Source organism: Panthera pardus, unplaced genomic scaffold, assembly GCF_024362965.1.
Source record: "Panthera pardus isolate Hobbes unplaced genomic scaffold, ASM2436296v1 HiC_scaffold_7, whole genome shotgun sequence".
In the NCBI taxonomy this organism is placed as follows: domain Eukaryota; kingdom Metazoa; phylum Chordata; class Mammalia; order Carnivora; family Felidae; genus Panthera; species Panthera pardus.
Window position 1 is genome coordinate 65,614,157 of NW_026527002.1, and position 22,373 is coordinate 65,636,529.

Genomic DNA, 22,373 nt, shown 5'->3' on the forward strand with positions numbered 1-22,373 from the left:
ACTTGGGAGATGAACCCTAAAAGGAGAAACGCAAGCATAGAATAAAAAGTGGAGCTGATTTAGCCCAGCAGCTGCAGTCAAGATTAGTTCCTGTTCCCCGAATCCCTGGTACCCCTTCCTATCCGGTGTCTCCGCGGCCCCTTAGAATCTGTGACCTACTCTGTATCCTTCCAATAAATTCTCTTTTGCTAAAGTCAACCAGAGTCCTTTTTGGGTACCTGTAATCAGAGAAGCCTAACTGATCGAAGTGATCGAGAAAAGTCCCAAGCCCTCCTACCCAGTAAGAGGTCTGGGCACCTGCAGGGGATGAGGGCATGCTGTGGTGACAGATGCATCTCACATCCTCAGAGCTGGGTTTGTGACTTTTCTCTCAGGACAGTTTCGACCAAAATCTAAAGTCTCCCTTAAGCTAACAGTGATTGCCCTTAATTAACAAGGACACTCAGCGTATCAGTGCCAGCCCTTAGAAAAAGGCCAACACGATGCCAGAGAAGAGAGAGGGATCAAATTCATCTAGGTCAGATAAAGGCTTCCGATGAAAACTTGAGCTTAATAAACATTCCCGAGTGATCCTTAAACCTTGCACCTGAATTCAGTTCTGCACTTCCTGTGGCTCTTTCTGGCCCTGGTGACAAGGCAGGGCCTTCTCCTCCATTGTGCCCATGCATTCATACAGGCCACAGGGGAATTCCTCAGGGGAGAGAAAGCTAAATTTATACCTTCAATTAATCTTCCAGTGTTCTTGCCCGCCTTCAGTCTATACGGAGTCTCCTTTTGCCCCAACCACTAGGATCACACCTATTAGCAGATAATTAGCCATTATAGATAGAAGCTGCTTAGCTGCTTTTTAAAAGTACTTCAGTTTTGAATCCAGTCTTCCCAGGATCTCAAACCTCTTCTAATACCCTCTTTCAGAGAACCAGGATTCCGCTCTATGAACAAGAAGTCCTTTAAGACTCCCAAGAGACCAGGCCATCGGCTCTCTCCCTAAACAGACCAAATTCCTACCCAATCCATTACCCATTCCAGTAGAGAGCACACACCCTGAAGACAGCTGGTCCTAAGTGCATCTGCCCAAGCACTACTCAATAGACACCTAGTTTTTATAATACATATGTAGACTTTATACATTTACATAGATATTTGTAATTATATACATATATACATATATATATATATATACATATATATATACACACACATATATATGTGTATATATGTATGTGTATGTATGGGTATATATATATAATTTTTCCCCTTTCCAAGCCACAAGGCAATCCCCCCAGGGATGATAGAAAGCTAATTTATACCTTCAACTGAAGTTTCCAAACGTTCTGGCCTGCCTTTAGCCTGGCAAGAAAACAATCTTTTTTTGCCACTTAATGCCAGATTCTGACCTTTGGCTTCCTCAACTGCAACGCAGCAGCCGAGATCTTAACTCAGAGCTGGGTTCATGCCTTGTTTTTGGTGCCTTGTAGCTGCTTGGTCTTAAGTGACTTAACCACGCTGAGTCTTAAGTTTCCTTACCTGAGAAATGGGAATAATGCTATCTATTTCACAAGGTTGTTCCCAAGCCCAACCGAAATACAGAATCATTGGGAACTTTAAAAACATATAGAATGGGGGTGCCTGGGTGGCTCAGTCGGTTAAGCGTCCGACTTCGGCTCAGGTCACGATCTCGCGGTCCGTGAGTTCGAGCCCCTCGTCAGGCTCTGGGCTGATGGCTCAGAGCCTGGAGCCTGCTTCCGATTCTGTGTCTCCCTCTCTCTCTGCCCTTCCCCCATTCATGCTCTGTCTCTCTCTGTCTCAAAAATAAATAAACTTAAAAAAAAATTAAAAAAAAAACATACAGAATGGAAGCAATGCAAGAAATCTGCATCCTTAAAAATCCCAAGTGATTCTCCGGTACAGCCACATTGGAAACCATAGATTGGAGGCTTACATTAAATGATCCAGAAAGTACCAGTCACATTCAGCAGCCGGTTGTGTTTCTGGAAATAGGGTTCTACCCTAACGGAGTTGTGAGGATAAGGGGAGCACACGGAGAGTCATTCTGGGCTTTCGCCATACATGGAAGGAATTGCATGGCAGGATACTCTCCCCTAAATTGCATTTGCAATCACCAGAGCCACTCGGAGTGAAAAGCAAACAAGTAAACTGCCAGGAAGCACTTGTTTTCTCAGCCCAGCCTTTGGAGACACCAACGGTATAAAGTCCAAACAGAGGATTAGATGTTTCCCAAGGTTAAGCTTTGTTATTTAGTTAATGCTGGAAATGTTAAAGGGGAAGGGACCTCAGAAATAGAGTTGTAATGAATGAAGGGGTGGCAACCACATCACCTGTTCAGTCAGTGTTCCTCAAAGCAGCTCAGAACACGGGGATACTGGCGATATACTGTCCCCCCGAAATAAGCAGGATCAGGGCGCCTGGGTGGCTCAGTCGGTTAAGCATCTGACTTCAGCTCAGGTCATGATCTCGGGGTCTGTGAGTTCGAGACCTGCACCGGGCTCTGTGCTGACAGCTCAGAGCCTGGAGCCTGCTTCGGATTCTGTGTCTCCCTCTCTCTCTCTGCCCCACCCTGCTTGTGCGGTCTCTCAAAAATGAATGTTTAAAAAAATTTTTTTTTTCTTTTAAAAAGTAGGATCATTCCTTTCTAGCTTTCTGCTATTTCTCCAATGCCAGAAGAGGGGGGCAGCGCTCCTCCTTCCTGTCACCCCACCTGGTGATGAATGATGAGGGCCTACCTAAAAGGCCTGGCTGGTTCCAGCTCAAGAAAAAAAAGGCTAACAGCATGGCCTCTGCCTTCCAGGCTCTAGGTTCTTATCTGGTTAATTCTGTAGGGTTCCAGGAGTCAGACCTGCAGGCTACAGAAATGCCGTAAGGCACACAACTGGATGGGGCGCCCAACTCAATGTTCGGAAGCACACGGCTTCATTCCAACCAAAACCCAGAAACTGTGCTTCCGGGAATGAATCCTACAGCTAGTCCCAACACATGAGCTAGTCCCCTAAAACATGCTGCATTGCTGTGATTGCAAAAAACCCTGGACACTCCTACAGGCCCGAGAAATGCCTGGTCACGTAAATTAGGTAGTGTCTAAAAGAGGCAGCAGGGTAGGTATACGGAAACTTCAGACAGACGACCGTCAAGTTGTACATTTTAATTTACAATCTTTACCAATAAAAAGAATTAGTTACAAAAGGGGAAGTTCTCTATACAAAATAAGGATTTTTTTTTTTTTTCCCCACTCATAAAGAGAATCCACTGTCATGTCCTGCCTGGCCAAATCAAATCTCAACTAGCTTGCTTAGCTGAATTATTCCAAAAAGATAGGTAATCCAGACAAGATTCATAAAATCATCAGCTCCTTACATGTGTTTAAGAAGAATTTAATGAACATTCTGCCTTGAACGAAGGTATTCTAAAGAATACTTGTAACCTTTACCGAAACTACTGCTCTCAGGCAGCTGAATTGCTAAGAGAGCATATACAAGGGCCTCGAGCTCACTCGTCATGAGAATCTTCTTACGCTTACAATGAGTTTCCACTCCTGTACGATGAGGGCACATGTGACATAACAGGAATAATGGCTTCTAAAAGTTTACAAGTAAATTTTATTGTGGCCACAACAGCACAAACACACGACAGTTAAGGTTCAGAGTCTCTCCGCCTCCTTTATCGTGTAAAATTAAATAAGGAGAGGAACACACAAACTTTTATTAAAATCAAGCTGCTTTCAGGTCCCCACTTCCTGGTGTCACACACGTCACTGTTTTCAGGGTGGGGCAAAGCACGGTCACACTGGTAGAGCACAGTGTTTCCTGAGAAGAAACCAATCAAAATGTTCAAAGCCAAACCACTCAACACTGCTCCTAGGCCTAGCAGTCTGCTTTCAGAATAAAAACAGAAAATAAGAAACTGTGAAACACCATAGCCTTCAAAAAACTTTATTGGGGGATAAGCCTAGCTCTGATGGAAAAAGCCCCTACGGGGGAAAAAAAAAGTTGTGGGTATTTAAGCTGGGATGATGTACATTCATGACTTCTACATTCATGGCTCAAAATAAAGACCCTCAAACACAAGTGATTCTAAAGCCATTACAACCCAAAATTATGTGATTCACTTAGATGTGCTTAGATTAGCTCTTATAATATGACCTATGTACAGAGGAACTGTGTCCTCACCATTAACTGAAGCATGTGGCCATTCAAGGTGGCGGGAGAGGCAAAAAAAAAAAAAAAAAGACAATTTAAATAGGGTATAAGGTTCTCACTCCACACTATTCAATAAACATATATCCAGAATGAGAATGAAATGGAACCGATGCCCAGGTGCCTCTCAAAGAGAGCGACTCCCCGGGGCACGTGTGATTTGGAATTTCCTAGCACAACACACCCCACTACTCCGGGGACACGCAAAGCCAGCGTGCCCTACATGAGATGCAAAGGGACTATCCCTCGCACAGTTTGCACCTAGGCCCCGTGCAAGACGCAGCTCCACTGAAGTTGTGATCCCCTCGCTTAAGGAAGAAAACGCCTAGCAACAACCTATGCCTCCTTAACACCAATCTGTGTCCTCACGGCCTCAGTGGTGCTGGTTTTTTTTTAATAAAAAACATCTGTAGCAGTGGCAAATGGTCACAACTGACATCGGGTCCCAGCAATTCCAAAAGAGAAAGCTCTCCAACCGCTGGTCCAGTCTTTTCCCCTATTGTTATAGTTCTGCCACCAAGGGGAGAAAATGGTGGACAAGTTCTTTGAGCCCAAGCCTTGGCAAAAGTCAATAAATAAGAGAGCTTGTCAAAGGCAGAACCATCTCAGGGGCAACCTCCCCCAGCTGCAAACGTGGGGTTGGAAAAAGAAGGAGGGAGGCAGGTGTGCAAGAAAGAGGTAAGAGTCCCTTTGCCAAGGGTTTAGTGACCCAACCCCAGATTCCCAGTTTGGTGCCAGCAGACCAGGACCTGCCAAAACCCGTTATTGAGACAGAAAAGGAAGAGAAGACACCAAAAAAGAGAGTCAGTTCTGAAATTTGCACAGTTGGTATTTGTTCTTCGTAGCAGTAAGGACTTGAATGAGAATCACGAAACTTGAGGAACACTTATATTTTTCTTCAGGTCTTAAAAAATTGTGTCTTGTACTGAAAGACTACATTCAGTGTGGGTCAGGTCCAACAGCGTTTGCTAGAACTCGGTGGTTAAGCACGCCCAGCACTGGAAGGAGACTTCATCTGAGCAGAGTGGCTGGTGGGCAGGCCAGAGGCCGCTCCTTCACTGGTCTCCAAGCCGAAAGCCCTGTCCCCAGTTGTGTCTCCCACCTCCGCCATTCTGATCAGCAGCCCGCCTCATGCTGGCGGGGGGCACACCGAATCCTGACACCCCTCCTCTCCTGCTGGGCAGCCAGCGGTACCTGGAGCGGGGGTAGGGGGGAAACAAAGGAGAGAAGACGAGATGATCACTTCCGCACGGTGATCTGACCATTCAGCACGTCTCCCTTTCCTGCATCCCCATGGCATCTGTCACACTGAATTATATTAGTCTGGCCAATGGAAGACAATGTCTTACTTAACTCTGCCTTCTCAGCACTTAGCTCGATGCCCGGACCACAGACTGTGCTCACTTTACGGATTTCTTTTTTTTTTTTTTTTTTTTTAATTTTTTTTTCAACGTTTTTTATTTATTTTTTTTGGGACAGAGAGAGACAGAGCATGAACGGGGGAGGGGCAGAGAGAGAGGGAGACACAGAATCGGAAACAGGCTCCAGGCTCCGAGCCATCAGCCCAGAGCCTGACGCGGGGCTCGAACTCACGGACCGCGAGATCGTGACCTGGCTGAAGTCGGACGCTTAACCGACTGCGCCACCCAGGCGCCCCCGGATTTCTTAAATTTACTACGTCTCCAGCCAAATTCACACTCTAAAAAAATTCGTTTTCTGATTACAAAAGCAATTCATACAGAACAGTATAGAAACAAAAATATTACTCCCACAAGCCCAACAACCAGAAAGAACCACCTATACATAGCATTTTGATGGATCTAAATAGGGATCAACCTGGATCAAAGGAGGTAACAGAAATTCACTTGCAAAGGACCAATCTGCAGCCTGCATGTTGAGGCCCACACGGCACCTCCACCCACACCTGGGCCCCACGGCCGTCAGGGGGGACTGGAGATGCCCACTTTGTCTTGGAATCTGGGGTGTTTTTTAATTTTTGCATTTATACATTTTTGAGAGACAGAGAGAGAGAGAGTGAGAGAGAGAGCACACGCACAAGCGGGGGAGGGGCAGAGAGAGAGGGAGACACAGAATCTGAAGCAGGCTCCAGGCTCTGAACTGTCAGCACAGAGCCCGATGCGGGGCTCGAACCCACAAACCACAAGATCATGACCCAAGCCGAAGTCAGACAGTTTAACCGCTTAACCGACTGAGCCACCCAGGCGCCCCTGGGGTGTTTTTTTAAATGTTCATTCCTAATCTGTCTTCTGAGAGCCTTCTTTCCATCTCAAAGATGGTAGCAAAGCTGAAGTCCAAAAAGCTTACCTGACTTCCCACCTTACAGATTAATGACCTAAGAGTCCCAGAGCAGCTAAGAAAACTTAAACCCAGGTCTGTGTTCTCCATAGTCTTTCCCTTCCTTGTCTATTAGTAAACTGAGAACGTGTTTTGTTGTTGTTGTTGTTGTTTAATGTTTATTTATTTTGAGAGAGAGTGAAAGATCAAGTGGGATAGGGGTAGACACAGAACCCCAAGGAGGCTCTGCGTTGTCAGCACAGAGCCCAATGCAGGGCTCGAGCTCACAAACCACGAGATCACGACCTGAGCAGAAATCAAGAGTCGGATGCTTAACCGCCTGAGTCACCCAGGCGCCCCAAGAATGTGTTTAAACCTATTCCACTTAGATCCTAGTGTTTAAAATTTTGTGAGAAGGCAGAGGCCATCATCTGACAGCCCTGTTCAAAACCCTCACGGCACCAAGAGCAGACCGTGAGTGGTAACATGTCCACATCCGTATCATAGAACGTTTTGCTTCCACCAGGTGCTGCATAAATTCACCTCGTCTTTACCACAACCCTATGAGCCAGGCACTACTATTACCCCATCTTGTAAATGAGAAAACCAAGGCAAGACTAAATAAAACCCTTCTAAAGAGTGAGTGTCCAGATTCCAACCCAGGCAGCCTGGTTCCAGAGTGTGTGCCTGTACCACTTACTGGACTACAGGCTTCGTGCTACAGACGGGACACACGGGGTGCGATTCAGGTGACCGCAGTTAGGGACTGGAGTCCTCATTTGTTCACATCATCCCTGACGCCTTTGTATTCCTGCCGAAACCAGACAACGAACCCCTTTCACACAGAAAAATAACTACGTGCAGAAGACGATCTACTTTTCGAAATGCAATGCAGAACAGTGATACATCTTAGAATTCTAGAACTCCCCATCTTCCCTTTTAAACAAATACGGCTTTGTTTTCAAGTCAAAACGTCTGTCCAACTCCTGACTTCTCCACATCCACGATGTTCTGGTACAATAATATTCCTCCAAAGTGTATAATGAAACAGAACACTTAAAAAGGGCTGCCTTGCTTTGCTTCTCACTGTAAGACAATATGGGAGCCATCGCCACTGCTTAGACGGATAGTGAAATTAAATGCAAGTAATTAGTACAAAAAGACACCCAATTATACATAATCAACAAAAATTTATGGTAATTTCAAAGCAGTTAGTGCTTTTGCAAGGAGCTGCATTTTGTCATCTGATCTGTATGCAAAATTTAACAGAAGGGCTTTTCCACCAACAGAGAGCGCTCAAACGGAAGGCAGGCTTTGGCATGCCACTGATTTTTGCCACTAGAATCTCACATGCTTTGTTGCCTACAACTGAGAACTATCTCCAAGCCGTGAAGTCAGAACACGGCCCCTGAAAGTAAGAGAACCGTTGGCCGCCCACCAAATGACCAAGTTGTGTTTTAATCAATTCATCTGCCATCTGACTTGATAAACCTAGACCAAAAATCCAAACCCGCTGCTATCGTGTCCTTTGATAATCAGAAAGCAGATTGGTCATTTGTTTTTTTAGCCTGAAGGCAACTCAAGGCTCAGAAGACAAACAAGTTTCCTTTCATGCTCTTTAAAAAAAAAAAAAAAAAAACACAACAAAAGTGTACTTCTCTGTTTGTATATAATACGTCACAAAAGGCTTTTAAAACCCTACCCCTAAATTACAAAGGGGGTACAGGGTGAAGGGGCCTCAAGTTTTACTGCTCTCACTGACCCCTTGGAAGAATGATGAATCACAAAACATTAAAATGAGCAAGATGAGAAAGGGTTTTCCTTCTTTAAAGCTTTTAAATGCAAGCTATTATCGCATATCCCAGACTGGAGATTAGGTGTGATTGTCGGGCAGGCTGTGACACCCAGATGGTGATTTCACTGGTCCCTTCTTCAACAGCCTTTTGCCTCACTGACAGAATGGTCCCACTCCTGACATGCTTAAGTGTGTCAGCATCTCTTCTGGCTCGTGAAATCCCACCCTAGACCCAACTTTAGGAACAAGGCTAAGAACTTGTATTTACCGAACACCCACTACTGTGCGGCCAATAGCCTGCCTTACCACCCGCAGCCCGATGAGACCCGGCTTCCCCCCAGCGTACAGGCTTGCAAGTTGAAGCTCGGAGGTTTTATTAAGCAACTTCCCCAATTATCAAAACTGATGAATGAGGGGAACAGGATTCCAACCCAAGTCTGTCTCAAAACCAAAGCTGTGCCCTCAGCCTCCTCACCTGAGTAAACCCTAGGAGTGGCAGAGAAAGAACCAGCACACATTCCCATGGTGCCTACACTCTACAAACCTCAGGTTTCCCACTTTCACTTTGAAAAGTTCCAGAAATTTTCCATTCTATAATATCTGATAGAAAAAATGTTTGGGGTGCCTGGCTGGCTCACTTGGAGAGCATGCAACTCTTGATCTCAGGGTTCAACATGCCCTATGTTAGGTGTGGTGATTACAAGGGAGGGAGGGAGGGAGGGAGGGAGGGAGGGAGGGAGGGAGGAAGGAAGGAAGGAAGGAAGGAAAGAAGGAAGGAAGGAAGGAAGGAGAAAGAAAGGAAGGAAGGAAGGAAGGAGAATGGAAGGAAGAGAAGGAAGGAAGGAAAGAAGGAAGGAAGGAGAATGAAAGGAAGAGAAGGAAGGAAGGAAGGAAGGAAGGAGAAAGGAAGGAAGGAGAATGGAAGGAAGGAAGGAAGGAGAAAGGAAGGAAGGAAAATGGAAGGAAGAGAAGGAAGGAAGGAAGGAAGGAAGGAAGGAAGGAAGGAAGTTAGGAAGGAAAGGAAAGGAAAGGAAAGGAAAGGAAAGGAAAGGGAAGAAAGGAAGGAAGGAAAGGGAAGGAAGAAAGGAAGGAGAACGGAAGGAAGGAAAGAAGGAAGGAAGAAAGGAAGGAAAGGAAGGAAGGAGAATGGAAGGGAGGAAGGGAGGAAGGGAGGAAGGGAGGAAGGGAGGAAGGGAGGAAGGGAGGAAGTTAGTTAGTTTGAAACTGCCAACCAGTGAGGTAGCTTTATCCCCCTACCTCTTCTCTGGCCAAATCTTGTGTAAAATTGATGCTCTGAGAGCATATACTGTTGTCCTGTTACTGTGTCCAGCCCCCTGGCGCACTGTGGGCCGCGCTGGAGCTGCACATGGGGCCCCACTTGTTCAGCAGAGCTAGAACGTTCCCTGTGATGTCTGACTGGAGTCAGCAGCAGCCCCTAGCTAGAAGGGCTCCAAGGAGAAGACAAGGCTGTGGCTTTGATCCCTGACTTCCTGTGACTGTGGGACCAGGACAAGTCTGCTGGTTCACATTTCTCCATCAGCCGCAGAGGTAAATCCGACCCCTCGTGGAGTTTGATTAGGATGCCTAAGACACGGGTGGTGAAATAAATGACTGTGACATGAGAGAGAAAAATACTTACAGAAACTGAGGTGTAGACAGGAAATTCCTTCCTCCCAAGTCCATCGGGTATCTGAACATTAGGAAGAAATAAAGATGTCCGACAAGATTTCCAATTAGCTCATTGATCACCCTGCAAACAAAGAGGCAAATTAGTTTCAAGATATTCAAGGGGCGCCTGGGTGGCGCAGTCGGTTAAGCGTCCGACTTCAGCCAGGTCACGATCTCGCGGCCCGTGAGTTCGAGCCCCGCGTCAGGCTCTGGGCTGATGGCTCGGAGCCTGGAGCCTGTTTCCGATTCTGTGTCTCCCTCTCTCTCTGCCCCTCCCCCATTCATGCTCTGTCTCTCTCTGTCCCAAAAATAAATAAAAAACGTTGAAAAAAAAATTAAAAAAAAAAAAAAAAGATATTCAAGCAGTGAAGTGAGATGTGGCCGGTTTTAACTAACAGCAAGGGAAAACAGCCTTCCCAGCGGCCCATTTCTGGTCCTGGGCAGCCCGTGGTGGCTCTACAGGGAGCCCTTTTGTGGTCTGCGTGGCAAATGCATTCTGAGGGGAAGGGAAACCAGTCCTGCTGGGGTCCGTGCTCTCCAAGGGCAGCTGCCCTCCGACATCTCTTTCAAGCCCCATCTCATCCTCAAAATCTTGTTTTTGCTACTTCCTCGCCTCCAGAGTGGCAAGCTGCAAAGCTTCTGAATGCTTCAGCCATAAGTACTATATTTGCAAACCATGGGCAAATGGGAAGGCCAGCGAGAGAGAAGCGTGGGGAAGGTGGGGGGACAGTGCAGGCCTGTTCGCACATTCCTGGAGCCACAGCACTTGCCCCTCGCCTCCTGCGTCCTTGAATGTAAGACATCACAAAGATCACTTTGCGTGGCTGACCTTGTAATCCTAAAACACACGCTGCCTTCAGTTTTTCCTGGCTTACGTACAGGCCCTCGAAGGTTCTATAGATCCACTCCTACTATCAAATACCCTGCGTTGTCCTCTGCGGCCACATGATTCCTGTCAGGGACAAATCAACATCTGCAGCCACTCCCGGGCTCTGCCCTTGGCAGCTTCAGCACGCTCAGAACTTGCTAGGCTCTAAACAGCGTCGGTCTGCTTAATTCACTCATTTCTGTCAATACGCTGCAGACATCAGGACCACACAGAGCAGGTATGTCAGACATATTAAGAACAAGGACCCTCAAAATCTGTTAAAAATGGAAAATACTTTGTAGTATAAGTGGGAGTTCACAGAACAGTTGCATCTTGAGATCTTCCTTTTAAAATTCTGACTGGATACATTAAAGGTTTTCCTCTCAGCTCGAATTCCAGGCTGGAAATGTGACCCTATTTGGCTATAATTTCTGTACTATCAAACCGCTTGCAAAACTACTTCCCATCTGAGAATCTGCATTTTGATGACTGGTGAGCAGTTTTCAAGGCATTCTGGAAATGCCTCAAGAATAAAAAACATAGTAATTTCACGCATAGTTCTTAGAGGAGTCAGCCTAGACACAAAGTAGCTTCTGGTTTGCTCAATCTGGACAGTGAATCCAGAAATACTTTTCAAAAGCACATACATGGAAGTATACTGTGCCTAACGATGAGCTAACAAAATAACAATCGTTCAGTGCTAAATGTGCTTAAAGTCCCGCAATGTAATCAATTACATCAAAATGAAATTACAGTGGACCCTTGAACAACACAGATTTGAACTGCGTGGGTCCACTTGTATGTGGGTTTTTTCATGTATACAGTACAGTTCTGTAAATGTATGTTCTCTTCTTATGATTTTCTGAATAACATTTTCTTTTCCCTAACTTACTTTATTGTAAGAATACAGTATATGATACATATAATACGTTACAACCTAAAACATGCATCAATCGACTGCTTATGCTAGCAGCAAGGCTTTGGTCAACAGGAGACTAGGAACAGTCAGCTTCTGGGGGAGTTAAAAAATATACACAGATTTCCAACTGTGCAGGAGGTTGATACTCCTAATCCCCGTTGTTCAAGGTCAACTGTATTTCATAAGTCTGAGGTTCCAATGCATCGACGCTGAACTTCTTTAAAGTTTCATAAAGACTAGAGAAGACAAAGAATAATGGAAGTCTTTTAAGCATTTGTTTCCAATTAAATAAATCGAGTATTTACTTACGAGCCTCCGATGATATAGTTGAATCCAAGGATCACCCAAGGTAAATAACAGGCCTAGGAAAACGTAAACACAAACATGAATAACCACCCCTAAGAAGGACGCAGGTGCCAGGGGGCTAGAACGGGTAAGGATATACTGGTAAGAGCTTTATATAAATCCTACGGAAAGTCACCCCCAAAATTTGTCAGACCAATCCATCAGTACTGTACTTAAAACTTCCAATCTAAAATTCGTATATTAGTAACTGGAGGGACAGAGCACTGTGCCCATGGATCAGATACGATACATGCCCTGCTGAATGGATACTAACAAACAGCTTCACAAAGGAGCTGGGTGTCCTATGGACACTCATGAAAACATGACCCATAATAGAACCACATTAAGACTCCAACTAGCAAACTGTTGCCAATGAACTAAAAATATCCCACCTTTTTAGGTTCTTCTCTTACATACTTCACAAAATTACTTGGGATTTTTATCTCATTATACACGGATGTCCTGAACTAATACTCTCCCAAATGAGAAAGCTCCCCAGTTGAATTCAACATCTGAGCCTCTGTCCAGATTCAACACATCATACCAAGAGCTAAGGGAGCTACAAGGAACTTCACAAAGTAGTAAAGAAAGGGTTCTACATAAATAACTTGAAGGCAGAATGTGGTAAATATTCTGGAACATAAAGTACTGGAGAGCCCCAAGGCAAGACTAATTCCAGGCAGGAAACCCAGGAGTATGTTCAGTCCCAACTCAAATGAAGACCAGGTAGGATTTACAAGAGGAAGAAAATCAAAGAGATGTTATGGGTGGAAAAGTGTGAGAGAAGGAACTAACGGAAGTGTCTGGGGGGAAAAACAAATCTGTTTTAGCGGAAGTGTAAAATACATTAACAGGGAATGATAACAGACTTTAAAAGGAAATGCTCCCCATGAGTATCTTTCCTTCCCTCTATCATACACGCAGACACAAGACTGTTCGGGGACACATGCCTAAGGGGCCAAGAAGTAACAGTCAGCAAAGGAAGGATTCCAGGTGGGCTAAAGAAACGCAGGGCACTGACCAGGGGACTGAGCAGGGGAGGGGGGCTTGCCTATGGTATGTTGCTCTGCAGTGACCTCTTCTGGACGAGTCAGAAAGTGCACCTCTCGGATGAAGAGGGATTTCTGTGGAGACGAACGAAAAGGAAACTTTTCCAACTAGGTCAAAGTACCTTAAATCGTGTTCCAAACCAAAATGATACAATCATGTCTCTGTTCAGCTGGGCCCAGACATAAAGTACGGACATGATCAGAGGAATCATCAGCAACTGCAAAAGAAGTCAACGTGTAAACACAAGGCTCCAGAGGCACTTCAGAGGCTTACCGTGAATCTACCAGGTTGGGTTTTTTTGTTTTTGTTTTTGTTTTTTTTTTAACCTCTCCCCTCCAAACAAATTCTCACATGGCTATTCAAAAACCAAAAATAAATTCAATCATCAGAATTACAAATTGATCCTTTTAGTTAATCAATTATACAAAGCATTCTACAAAATCCTGGAATAAAATCCAACAGAATTATTTGAGATGGATTCAGAAATATCAGGATCAAGCTCGGGTACTTGAGAAAAGGAGGCAGTAGGGGCGCCTGGGTGGCTCAGTCGGTTAAGTGTCGGACTTCAGCTCAGGTCATGATCTTGCAGTTGGTGAGTTGGTGAGTTCAAGCCCCCACATCAGGCTCTGTGCTGACATTTCGGAACCCGAAGCCTCTTCAGATTCTGCGCGCGCGCGCGCGCGTGTGTGTGTGTGTGTGTGTGTGTGTGTGTGTCTGCCCCTCCCCCGCTTGTGCACTGTCCCTCTCTCTCAAAAATAAACATTAAAAAAAAAAAAGAAGGCAGTAAAGCTTTACTTACTGTATATTCTCAACTTAAAAACTACATATCCATATAATGCATAGAAAATACTGGAAAACCATCATTCTCAATGCACAAACATAATGAAGAACCCAGAAATGAGCAAGGAAAGTAATGGTTTAGATAATTCATGTAAGACCTTCAAAGAAGTTCTAATTCTATAACTGCAAAATGCAATTTAAGTTTCTCTCAAAGGCCATGAATAAGTAAATCTGAAACATGTAAAAGGGCAGTTTCAAGGGACACTTACCTGCATGTCCATTGCTAAGCCAGTAATCTTGGTTTATAAAGTTAAAGATCAGATACAAACAAAGCAATTCGCACCTAGTATAAGTTCATTTCATTCCTGTGTTCTGAAAGAAAACACTTTTCTTATAGTTCAAACTGTTTAAAACATTCCAGAATCCCAAGTTATCGAATACTCTCCATTATGAATATTCTTTTAGACTATAGGATGTCACGGAAATGTGAGAATTTAACTGCTTTGGCCCACGACTCAGTTGGCCCTCTTGCATCCTCTTTGCCTTGCCCTGCATTTTAGCACCTCTTCTCCAGCTGGAAGATGATGATACCTGTGCCCTGAAACAAATAATGATTCTACTCACATTCAGGGCTCCACAGCATGGCTGAGGTCCAAAACAATTTTTTTTTCTTCCCTTAAAGGAGGGGAAAGGGCATCCAAAGTGCCACATGTCCTGGCTCCCGGCCAAGCTTCAATGGCAGCTAAGCCCCAAAGCAATTCTGAGCTCACCAGCTCCGCAGACTGAGCCATCGTGCCCTTTCTGCTGCTCTCACCATCTGTAAAGGTCCGCAGCTGGAAGGCTGCTGGCAGCGGGGGCTGAAATACAGCAGAGACATGCTGTGGCCCTTCCCAGAGCCGGCTCCCCCTGGATGGACTGAATGACTATGTAGGCCCCGAAGACGAGGACGGCAACGAAATCAGAAAAGGCTGCTGGCTGTAAATTAACTTTCTGATAAGGAGCACAGATTCCAAAAGCTGTCTCATGGCACGGAATCTCTCTGCTGCAGTCAACGAGCCGTCACACATGAGAACACAGAGAACTGGGAACAAGAGGGACAGCAATACAATTGAACCAAATGTGGAAAACCCCACCAAGGCAATGGCAAGAGAATGCACCACTCAAGGGCCGTATGATTGACTACGGCTCTCAAAGCGAACTTTAATTATTCTTAATTATGAACTGTAGTAAACAAAGATGCAAATGCTATCATTTGAACTGCTGTACACAATACCGTCTACTTTCCCAAACCTGAAAATAAAATGGTTTCTTTCTGGCCCAAAGTCACAGACTAAAGGATACCACGATGCAAATCCAGTTAAAAAGGAGCATGAATAAATAGTCTGCAGGCCTCCCATCAAAAGCTCCTAGAAACAAAAATAAGCCAAATGTCACGGTCCAGAATTTCAGAACAAAGTGATTTCTATGTAGAGAAATGCTTCAAAAAATTCTAGAGAAAGCCAAAATGAGAATATTTTTAAACTTCTCCTCACAAGTAAAAAAAAAAAAAAAAAAAAAAGAAAATTTTTAAAATACCTAAAACCATGTCTTCCAATAAAGCCCTGAACTACAGTCAACTGAGTAAGGCTAATCTGTGTTCTCCTAACCGAATTCCAGTAACTACCATCCTCCAACTACCACAAGCTGTAAGACCCGCAGGGAGGGCAGTCGGTTTCACTGCCAGTGAGCTCCCATCCCCTGAAGGCTTCACAACTAGTCGGCCTCTCCTTCCTGGCTCTCCTCGTGGCCCGATGACACATCTGTGATCACTTGTCTCCCTCCTCCCTCTGCGAGACCATAAGCTCTGATACTGGAGGGACCCCATCTGTCTGGCCTGCCACTGTGTCTCCAGGAAGACTATGCTGGGAGAATCTTACTGTTGTTGTTATTATTAGATACACACACACACACACACACACACACACACACACACTCTCACACTCACACACTCTCTCTCTGACACTGGGCTTTCTTGAGAAGATTCAGTCTCCTTCTTCTGGCTTACATTCTAGCAAGGGAAAACAATGCTGGAGGAGGGGAAGAGTGAGGGCACGGCCAAACCTTCCCATAGACTCTGACTCTTCACCTTCAGACCACATCCGGGAGGTAGAAGGGAAAGACGAGGAAATAAAGTTACATGACCTGGACCACATGGCTTGTTAGAAGCAGGGCGAAATGTAATTACTAGTCCAGTGCCCTTGTCACCACACCAAACGCCAGGCTCCGTCTTATTCCTGGACTGAACAATCAACACTGGCCCTGCTCTTCCTTCTAAGGGTGAGCCCTCATACCTTCAGGTGGGAGACCAGAAGAGAGGCAGAGACCACACGCAAATGACTGTAAGGTCATTCTAGCTCAAACAGCTACCTTCCCTCCCCTCCACACCCCCTCATAATCACATGATATGTAGTCAGTTAAAAAACAAAATCCTCTCTCTCTCTGTCTCAAAAATAAATAAAAACATTAAAGAAAAATTTTTTTAAAGGAGGGGGGTGCTCCTGGGTAGCTTAGTCGGTTAAGCATCTGGCTTCAGTTCAGGTCATGATCTCACAGTCCGTGAGTCCGAGCCCTGCGTCAGGCTCTGTGCTGACAGCTCAGGGCCTGGAGCCTGCCTTAGATTCTGTGTCTCCCTCTCTCTCTCTGCCCCTCCCCTGCTCGTGCTCTGTCTCTCTCTGTCTCAAAAATAAATAAAAACATTAAAAAAAAATTGTTTTTAAATCCTAACAAGTCTCAGAAAGACAGGGAAAAAATTCTATCTAAAAGAAAACAAGTTTCCGGCAAAAGTCTCTCCTTCTTTCCCCAATTTCTCCCCTGGTGTCTCAAAGGCACGCTTTAGCCACAGTGTTAAGGAAGCTCAATGATGGGGATCCCTATGATGAATCAAAGCTAATTTCTGAATTTTAGTAAAATTTGCTTTTCTTTTTTTTTTTTTTAAGTAGGCTCCACGTCCAGTGTGGAGCTTGAACCCGTGATCCCAAGATCAAGAGTCGCATGCTCTACCAACTGAGCCAGCCAGGTGCTCCTGTTGACTTTGTGATTCGGAAGCATTCTTCGGATTGAATACTTAAGCTACTGTAATCACATAAATTACAATACTATATTATTTGGCAAGTGTGCAACTGGGAATTTATAAAGTAAGTGGTCTCAAACTGCAGTCTTCCAGTTCAAATCAGAAACCTTATAAATAAGCCGACACTGCTGTATATTTCATTGACTCAGGTAGGAAAATATGCAGGTGGCAAACACATTGTCAGGCTGTTACCGTGAGGCTGTATGGCGGAGGGAAGACTGGAATCAATGAACCAGGGCTCCAGTCCCAGACATGTTATCTCAAATAGCTTTGTGACCTTTGGGGCATGTCACCACCTCTCCAGACCATTGTTTTCTCGTGGCGCAATCTTATTTTAAATGGGCAGGTCTCAAAAGTTCCTCTCAACATGAGGGTTCAGAACCGCATTATTCATAACAGTGAAAAACGAATACAAGTCAAATGTCCATCAACTGATGAGTGGAAACACACGGGGCACGTGGGTGGCTCTGTGGGTTAAGCATCCTACTCTTGGTTTCGGCTCAGGTCATGATCTCAGTTTTGTGAGTTCAAGCCCCACGTCAGACTCCGCACTGACAGCAAGCACAGTGATCCTCTCTGCTTCTCCCCGACTCGCACTCTCTCTCAAAACAAATGAACTTAAAAAAAAAAAAAAAAATGGAAAAATAACCATATAAGGGAATCTCATTTGGCAATAAAAAGGAATGAGGTACTAACACATGCTACATGGAAGAATCTTGAAAACACTAAGTGAAAGAAGCCAGTTACAAAAGATCACCTATTGTATGATGCTGCCTATAAGAAATGCACAGGATGGGCAAATCTAAAAAGGCAGAAAGTAGACCAGTGGTTGCCTAAAAGCTTAAGGGGACGACCAGGTTGAATGGAAATGGGGAATGGCCGTTAATGGGCACAGGGTTTCTTCTTGTGGTGACGACATATTCTCAAGTTAATTATAGTGATGATTGCACAAATCTATGAATACCCACTAAATTGTACACTTTAAATGGGTGGAACTGTATAGTATTTGAATTATATATCAATAAAACTTGAAATAGTACCTCTCAGCTCTAGAATTTCAAAATGCTCAGTAAGGAATGGGGGAAGCTTAAAAGAATTAAAGCGAATAAAAGAGATCAATGGGCTAATAATCCTACAGATTGATCTTCAGTGTTATTCAGGTATTACAAATTAGTTATATTACCTGACTAGATAGGAGGGGTGGGTAAGTGGGTTCCAGGGCCTCAAGTAACGGAGAGAAAACAACTTACAAATAAAATATGGTCATGGCATTATTGCAATTTAGGCTTCATAACGGTATTAGAATTATTTTTAAGTCCTTGAATTTCAGAGATAAATATTAGAAAATGTACCGATGAAATGATATCATGTCTGCTATCATTTGCTTCAAATAATCAGGGGTGGGAGGACAGACATGAATAGAGATCAAATAAGATCAGCTAGGAGATAACAGTTCAAGGCGAGGAGTAGTTAAAAAGGGGTTCTTGCAGGCAGGTGGACACATACTACAACATGGGTAAGACTTGAAAACATTCGAAGTGAAAGAAGCCTGTCACAGAAGGACTCATAAAGTGTCCCAAATAGGCAAATCCGTATGCATAGAAAGTAGCTCAGTGCTGGCCAGGAGCTTAGAGAAAGGGGGGGATGGGAGATAGAGAGTAACTGCTTTGGGTTTCGGGGGGCGATGAAGATGTACTGAATTAGACAGTGGTTGGTAGTGGCTGCATAACCCTGCAACTAGACCAGAGACCACAGAACGGTACACTTTAAAATGGCTAAAACAGGGGCGCCTGCGGGGCTCAGTGGGTTAAGCATCTGGCTTCGGCTCAGGTCATGATCTCACCGTTCGTGAGTTCGAGCCCCCCTGTCAGGCTCTGCGCCAACAGCTCAGAGCCTGGAGCCTGCTTCCGATTCTGTGTCTCCCTCTCTCTCTGTCCCTCCCCCACTCGTGCTCTGTCTCTCTCTTAGACAATGAACAAATGTTTAAAAAAAATTTTTTTGTAATGGTTAAAACAGTCACTTTTATGTTCTGTGAATTTCATCTCAACAAAAAGGAAAACAAAGGTTCATTAACCTTTCTCACTACTTTTGTGTACATTTGAAGTTTTTCTGTAGCAAAATTTTGAAAAACTAGTCATGGATCATCCACACTTAGAATCTCCTACTGATATAAAATAATACTACTCCAATAGCTCAATCCTCAATGAAATTACACCAGGGGGTAGAATGCTACAGCATTACTAGCAAGTTCAACTGGGACAGGGGAGAATAAAAATCACATATGCTGGGGGCTTTAGGTCCAAGCCCCCTGCTGTGGTCGCGAGACTGTGGGTCAGTTTCACCTCCGCCAAGCCACTTTCCTTCCCCGAATCTCCTCTTTTTCCTCCATAAAACTAAGGGGATGGGCTAGGTCCCTTCCGGTGGTAAGAGTCGATGACCTGACACTTAATGTAGTGATTTGTTTTTAAAAAGCACCTTGCGCAAATGCCAATTTAAGGAAAACACATTTGACACCAAATGCCCATCCTTCTACTTCCCCACAGTTATGAGACTGATTCTCAATTCTCAAACTGACTTAGATTTAAGGGTGGTTCAGAATTCTCTACCCTGAGCTAACAGCCAGCAGGTTTATAAGGTCTCTGGAGTCGGCCAACCTTTTCAAAATCATTTAGGCTTAATAAAACTTTGTTCACATTTTGACCCAGCAGCATCAATTTACTGCTCTCAGGATAAGCAACTCAGAACAGCACACGAGGTATTGTACAAAGGAAATAACAATACCGAGAAACTTTTAAGAAAAGATTTTTGTAAAAAACCAAACAAACAAAAAAACTTACCCATAACACCATATGGGCAGTCCTATCTAATAAACTACCATATTATTAAATCCCAGTTATATATTTCAAAAGTGAGTAATTCAATCACAGAGAATAACTTAAGGCTTTCATAGTATGAAGAAGTGTTTTTCAACCCCAGTCTGGGAGATATATACACTTCAGCCCAGTTGACATTTAAGGACAAGGACTGGGGCACCTGGGTCACTCAGTCAGTTAAATGTCCAACTCTTGATCTCAGCTCAGGTCTTGATCTCAGGGTTGTGAGTTCAAGCCCCACAGTGGGCTCCAAACGGAGTGTGAAGTCAACTTAAAAAATAAATAAAATAAAGGACAAATGAGTGCCATGTGACTGAAACGGGTGAGAAGTCAAATTTAAGTGAGAGGCACACAACTCAGCCACTAAGGACAAGGTAGGGACAAGATGTATTAAGCTCTGGTCTTTCATTTTTTTTCACCTATAAAATGGTGACACTGTTACTTATGCTTCATGATGATGTCATGAGGATTAAAAATCAAATAAACGAAGTGCCTAGTACAGTCCTGGCACAGTTACTACTGAGCATTTACTATCATTATGCCATTTCCTTACAAGCTAACTGCCCTCAAAATTCTTCCAATAAGTAACTGGTAAATTAGAACTGGTGAATTAGAAACAAATCTTAAGACAACTATGGACAACATACCTGTTTCAAGACGTGTAGAATACTGATATAAGAAATATAAATTGACCAAATAAAGAAATCCAGTTCCTGGACCCACAGGGAAATAAAAGGTGGCAGTGATTGGCCTCCAAATCTGTCCAGATCAAAACAGACACAGTGGTTAGTTTCTCCAAGCCTGGTTAAAATTTTTTTTTTTTAACTCAACAAAATTCACCCTTGCAAAACATTCTCCTCTGTGATGAAAGCAACCAAAGGGATACCACCAATATAATTCAAGAACACTGAAGAAAAGCTCCCATCAGCTACCATCATACCAATCTGCAAAGCGATGGAATAAAATCATGTAATATAAGCAATAAATATTCCTAACCAAGTTGAAAAAAATCAATACTAAGGAAATATATGGTTAGTCTTTACTGGGAGAAGGGCCATAGTTAAACCTGTCAAAAATGAATTATAAAGACAGGCTCCGGCTGCACAGTAATATCTCCTTTTGGGAGAAAGAATATACCGGGGTGATAAACCTTACCAAAAAATGTCATTTTCAAAAGGTAAAAGTAAAATAGAAACGTTTTTATTCAAATCACTGTGCTATTTAGGCAATATGGATATATGACTTTACAACTGTCCCATCCCCTCAACACACACACACACACACACACACACTTACCAAAAAGTCTACAATGAGAAGGAAGTCTTCCTCCTGACCTTCATCTCCTGATTCCCTTTCCATCAACATCAGTTTCTTGTATTTCTTTCAATAACATTATGTGTTACTACTGTTCATTCTTTTTCATCCTACCTTGTATTGCATGGTTCTATGCCTTATTTAAGTCCCTTGACAAGATATTTTTATTGGCTGTAAAGTATTCCTTTTATGTGAAGGTCCAAAATTTGTTTAAACTGTTACAAGGCCGCGGTTGAATATTCTCGAATATCCTCTTTATACACTTACATATAGGATCAAATCCTGTGAGTTCATCTGCTAAATTAACAGACTTCTGCATTTAATTTTGGTAGACATTGCCAAATGCCTACAAAAATGTTTAACCAACTCCTATACTTACTCCTAAAATGTACATTAATGCCCATCTTCTCTCCACGCCGTCACCATGTAGTGTGTGTTTACGAACTGTTTTTAAAACTTTAGCACTTCCTTTCTTCATTTTCCTGCCAGATTTGCATTTCTTTATATATTATGGAAATTCCCCTTTCTCATTGTTGCAAATATTTTCTGGCCATTCATCTATGCTTTTACGGTATTCTTGCCATATTTTGACATGTAAAAGTGTAATTTAAGGTAGGCAAATGTATCCGTTGGGGGTACTTGGATGCTCATGTAGCTCACAAGCTACGTCTCCACTTAAGAGTATCAAAATGTTCACAGTCCTACCGTGGCACATTCATGTCCGTGGCACATTCATGTTCGTCTCAGGAGTAAGGAAGATAACCTACTTCTTTTTCTAGGTGCTCACTCAGCTTTCCCAATCCCATTTACAGAGTAACCCATACTTCCTCCATTCATTTGAAACACTACTTTCTTTCTTGTTTTTTTTAAAATATTTTTTAATGTTTATTTTTGAGAGAGAGACAGAGTGCGAGCCAGGCAGGGGTAGAGAGAGAGGGAGACACAGAATCCGAAGCAGGCTCCAGGCTCGGAGCTGTCAGCACAGAGCCTGACATGGGGATCGAAATCGTGAACCACGAGATTATGACCTTAAGCTGAAGTCAGACACTTAACCAATCGAGCCACCCAGGTGTTCCGAAAAGCTATTTTCATTATCTATTTATTTCCTTTTATATTAAAACCTATTATTATATTAAAATGCTATCC

General features: G+C 43.7%; 1 protein-coding gene across 1 annotated transcript in view; it reads right to left on the reverse strand.

Annotated features, from left to right (window-relative positions):
• Window positions 1-3,145: 3,145 nt before the first annotated feature.
• The window catches only part of DERL1 (derlin 1), a 28,337-nt gene continuing 9,109 nt past the window's right edge, over window positions 3,146-22,373 (reverse strand). Inside the window, exons 2-8 of the mRNA XM_019459929.2 lie at window positions 20,561-20,672; window positions 15,273-15,337; window positions 14,201-14,227; window positions 13,273-13,368; window positions 12,066-12,118; window positions 9,941-10,051; window positions 3,146-5,405 (exon numbers count right to left, since the gene is read on the reverse strand). Of these exons, the coding sequence (XP_019315474.1) occupies window positions 5,267-5,405; window positions 9,941-10,051; window positions 12,066-12,118; window positions 13,273-13,368; window positions 14,201-14,227; window positions 15,273-15,337; window positions 20,561-20,672 (603 nt within the window). The 3' untranslated portion in view covers window positions 3,146-5,266. The remainder of the gene's footprint in view (window positions 5,406-9,940; window positions 10,052-12,065; window positions 12,119-13,272; window positions 13,369-14,200; window positions 14,228-15,272; window positions 15,338-20,560; window positions 20,673-22,373) is intronic.